Source organism: Dipteris shenzhenensis, chromosome 17, assembly GCF_047967505.1.
Source record: "Dipteris shenzhenensis isolate YYH24624 ecotype China chromosome 17, Dip_SZ_1.0, whole genome shotgun sequence".
NCBI classification, from domain to species: domain Eukaryota; kingdom Viridiplantae; phylum Streptophyta; class Polypodiopsida; order Gleicheniales; family Dipteridaceae; genus Dipteris; species Dipteris shenzhenensis.
Window position 1 is genome coordinate 20,555,742 of NC_141612.1, and position 4,927 is coordinate 20,560,668.

Sequence of the window (4,927 nt, forward strand, 5' to 3'; positions counted from 1 at the left end):
AATCTTGCCCATTTGGATGCAAAATTGAAATTCATGATTTGAAAATGGCTAGAGCTTGATGCCATCCTCACAATAATGTATGCTGGAATATACCACTACACATTTCTCTTTTGCAAAGAGGAATACTTGTCTCTAGCATGCATTTTGTTATGCAAATACTCATGAATGGCAGTGAGCTTACCTATGAGAGAATTTACTAGTTTCCACTCCTCAAAGTACAAAGGGAATATATCTACCATATCCAAGATTAATTGTCCAAATGGGCTCATTGTATTCATAGGTAAAAATGATACAGATATTGAAGATTTACAATGTGATAGTATTCTAGATTGATTAAGTGATGCAGGCATACACATGTCTTTTTCTAAAGAAACATGCTACACCTTTGCAATCCATTCTTTCTTCCCAAACTTGAAATTCAAGATGTGCCCCTTCCACGCATGAAAAATAGCATCCCTCTTGCTCTTGGGAAGCTTGTATGGACCCTTGTTAGAAACTCCATAAAACTCTAGTCATTCAAGCTATAGGTGGAAGGAATCCAATCATCCAATGCATTTTGACATTGTGGAACACACAAGGGTTCACAATATTACATGGCCTTATAGTTCTATTTAGAGGGCAAAAATGTTTAACCAAAGTAAGAGGGAGAAGAGAAAGAGTAGGTAGAGCATGAAGGGTCAAAGAGAGAGGGCATAGAGCAAGAGGGAGGTAGAGCAGCTATAAAAGATACTACAACTATGGATTTGAAAACTATAGGGAGGAAATAGCTAGGCTAGAGAAATAGAGTAGACGAAGAGGGGGCAAACCTACTACAAAGTAGAGGAAGAATAAAAACTCTCTCAAAAGGGACCACCTCCTAATCTTCAATGAGATCTGGGGTTGATTTGGGACAAATGCATATGGGAGGATTGTCGATCATGGGTTAAGGGGAGAGAGGATGGTTTGGGTGGGTCTCCAACATAATAGGAACAACTAATAGGGATTTTCTTCATGACTTTCTGTCCTCCACCTCCACCTGGCATTGCCCCACACAAATGAGTAGTCTTATTGGTACAACACAAATTTGTCACTATCCCTTCAAAGTAGGAAACACTAATTCGAGCCCCTTTTGAGATCCCTTTTCTCCCCTAATGGAAAAGAAGAAGGGGTAGATGGGCCCACATGGTGTGGACTATATGGAGGGAAAACAGAAAGAAGAGGAGGAGCAAGAGTTGATCCAAAGCAAGATGATGATGATGCTAAGGATGATGACTAGTCAGATGTGCCTTCTTTAGCTGTGCTCAAGCATTTGGGAAGAAGTATGTTAACTTGCTAGGACTTTACTATATTATTAGCATATATTGTTAGCATAGAAAATCCCCCATAGCATGCTATGCAACTATAAACAACATTTCAAGCTTTTTGCAGAGACCTTATGTATAGGTCGATTAGCTTATAACACAAATTGGTACTGCTAAATATCTATTTTGATATGTATTAGAACGCCTAATAGTAGTGTTGCGGACATGCTTTTTTGAGCATATTAGCATGCTCTTCAACATTTGGTCTAAAATGCAATACTTCATAGATATTTTGTAGAATGAGTCCCAATAGTCCATACACACAATGTAAGCATATATAACCATTAAATAAAGTTGGATAGTAAAGCCTTTTTATAGAAATATAGCATTGGTATACTCACTAGAACAATATTCACATTTTGTCCAAAGTTTTTCAATGATAATATTGACTATAATACTCATGATATTATATTTTTGATGATAAAGCCCATGGAAATACCGATCAAAACCTATGCTATCAAAGGGTGCAAGTCGTTAATTTGTTGGAACCATTGGGAGACACTTATTGGTAAAAGGATTGGTGCATGCATGTGTGTGTGTGTGTGTGTGTGTGTGTGTGTGAGAGAGAGAGAGAGAGAGAGAGAGAGAGAGAGAGAGGTGTTTAACAAAATTTCTCCATGGTAGCCTTAATCCCTTGTGAAGATACAATAACCTTAATCCATTGTGTGTGTGTGTGAGAGAGAGAGAGAGAGAGAGAGAGAGAGGTTTAACAAAATTGCTCCATTGTAACCTTAATCCCTTGTGAAGATACAATACAAAAAGTGGCCCATTCCGATTCTACCACACTCAGAAAATAGACATATGCTACTGGTATACGTGACTGCGCCTCAAGCATACCATTTGGTATGCTCGACTTCGCCACATATCGAGGTGACTTGTGAGAGTGAAGATTTACAAGGTCCATTACTACGTGAATGGATATATGCACTGGCAAGCCCAACTGTGGTAACCAATCAAGTTGGAGAACCAATGCTGTGAGCAATAGTATTGCTTGCATTTTGCACCAAATATGTCACAAAATCTGATCCTCCTGTCCCTCGTTTTACGTTCTGCTGGCTTGATTTCTTTATGTAAGTTTGAGCATGACCTATATGCAAAGAGCGGAACTTGAAAAGCTCCACGATACATTGGTCGTATTCATGTCCAAGTTCCTGAGGGTTTTGCTTCACAAATTCTCGGATCGATGGGCCTGCCTCCACCCGCTTCAAATATTGCCTGTGTGGAGAAGGCATGTAGGAACGCATCACCTATAGTAAAATTAAGCTCTCCGTCAAAAAATAGCGTGACTATAGAATATTGGATGCATGAAAACCAAAAACTGGACAGGAAAAAATTAACGAGTGAAATTTGTGTAGTCGTACTAACTTGCAAGTAGGTGTTAAGGGACCCATCTGAATGATGAATACCCAAGGCAGCATCAAGCGCAGGAATCACAGTCGATTGTGCGCCCGAAGCCCCATAGAAAGATAAATTGTCCACTCCGTACAGGATTGATCCCTGTGGAAGTTGTGGATTATTACGCCATCCGGCCATAAACTTGCGAAATTTGTGATAGAACGTATATGGATCACACTTCTCTTCCATCCGCTGCAAACTCTTTCTCATCAATCTCGAAGTGCCAGCCAGAAGGGCAAGGTTCTCCTTTACCTGTCAGAAAATATACTTGAAGTCAAGCTGTGATGATTTTCTCCTATTGGAAGCACTTACATGAAAATGCAGGGGAATGGTGTACAGACCTTGGCTACATCCATGTCTCGAACAGCTTCTTGGGCTCTGATGATAGCTCCCGAGAGTGGAGCTCCTTTGGCCTCAACGTCAGCATGAACGAGATAAAACCATTCTTCATCTTGAGTACCTGAGAAATTGTAACAACACGCCATGTTTCCAATACCTACAGGGAGAGTGTCATCTATGCGTCGCCAATTCGAAAGAAGAAGGCTTCCATAAGAAACGATCGGAGGCACGTCCAGCCTCAGTGCAATGGCACGCCATGGTTCAGCTATATTGTCCGGTAGCTTGTATGCGGGAACCTCTCCACACCAAACGTAAGCATGGGCAACGAAGGACACGGTGAGCATCGCTTTCCAAAGATAGCCAGTTTTTCCTTCTTTGATCAGTTGCTCGCAATCGAATGGAGGGAGCTTCTCGATGATTTGGCGGACTTTGGCTGCGTCGTACGCAGCCAACAGGTCCGGGAACTCGAGAGCTACTTGATTCCAGATTTCATTTTGTGGGCACACTGTTTTAAGGTCGAAGCATGCAGGGTCAGTGACGGGAAGAAAGCCACGCTCGGAAGGAGCGATATAATAGTCGTGTGTTAAGGGAACGGAGGAGGATGTAATGGTGGCATTGGAGTGAGGAGGGGAGGCTGGAAGGTGCAAATGAAGGCAAGATATGGGGCGATAGATGTGAGGATGGTTGTGGGTGCGATGAGAGAGAGGGGGAGGGGAGGCAATGGGAAAGATAGGCCCAAATTCCTTGAGGCCAGCTACAGGGAGATGAGTATGGAGGTGGGAGGAGGAGAGCTGCAGGATTGAGAGCTGCATGTTTGATTGAGGCAAGGAAGGAGACTGAACATTGTTCGCATGTACTTGAACTACTACTATTTAAGCATCTGCTTGGTCAACTCGAGGCAATTGTCCACGTTTGTTCAAAGCAATGCACCGGACTTCAACACGAGTGTCTTTTTTTTCTTTGATTTCATGCAAGAGTGTCTTTTTTTTCTTTGATCTCGTTCAAGATGTCTTTGTTTCTTTTTGAAAAGGAGGCCCGTGTCTTGACTCTTCGAATTACTCACGTTTGGTCCAAGCAATGCGCATCCCACTTCAAAGGAGAGTGTCTATTTGGGCCTCCAAGGCTCTATGGAAAGATGGATAATTTTTTGGAGTTCTTGACTCCTAAGAGTCTATGGAAAGATGGGGATTTTTTTGGAATTCTTGGCTAACCTATTTATTTTCCTTTGTATTTTGTTCAAACATGACATGACTTTTTTGAAAGTGAGGTAGGGTTAAGTATTATGTAAGTTTATTTACTCTAACCCTAACATATTACAAGTTGTTAATGGGCATTAAGGCATTAGGGAAAAAGGGAACTCATTTTGGGGCCCTGTAAGAAATTCACTATTTTTTGATTTATTTCTTTCCTAAAAGACCTCAAAAGTAGTAAAATACGGAAACGTGGCTCAGATTTGTCAGTAAGGACTACAGAACTGTCAATTCAAAAAGGAATAAGATAATCTTTTGTCTGACTAACACGATTTTGTATTAAATATCCTCTTAGATTTTTTTTTGTTTACCAAAGATTCCGCATCTCTTTGGCCGACGTGTGCAGGTCTTTCATTAAGAGTCCATCACTGAACTTAGTGATTGCAAGTTTTCAAAATATTCACATGGATACCGTCACACTTCCACGATTCATGTTACAAAACGACTATGAGATTGAAAAACAAACTTCGCAACCTGAGGAGCACAAAAAATGGCCGATACTAGTGACTCACTATCTGAGAAGAAGCGATTACACCATCTTCACATCGACTTGGAAGAACAATATGCTCCAGCACAAAAAAGACGAAAGGATACGGTGCTGAA

General features: G+C 41.1%; 1 protein-coding gene across 1 annotated transcript; it reads right to left on the minus strand.

Moving 5' to 3' along the window:
* Positions 1-2,013: 2,013 nt before the first annotated feature.
* On the minus strand, positions 2,014-3,895 carry LOC147891830 (uncharacterized). Its single transcript, XM_087388932.1, has 3 exons — positions 3,077-3,895; positions 2,706-2,987; positions 2,014-2,587 (listed from the first exon to the last, which is right to left on the minus strand). Exons 1-3 carry the CDS (start codon positions 3,884-3,886, stop codon positions 2,294-2,296), a joined length of 1,386 nt encoding a protein of 461 aa, XP_087245058.1. The 5' UTR covers positions 3,887-3,895; the 3' UTR covers positions 2,014-2,293.
* Positions 3,896-4,927: the final 1,032 nt, after the last annotated feature.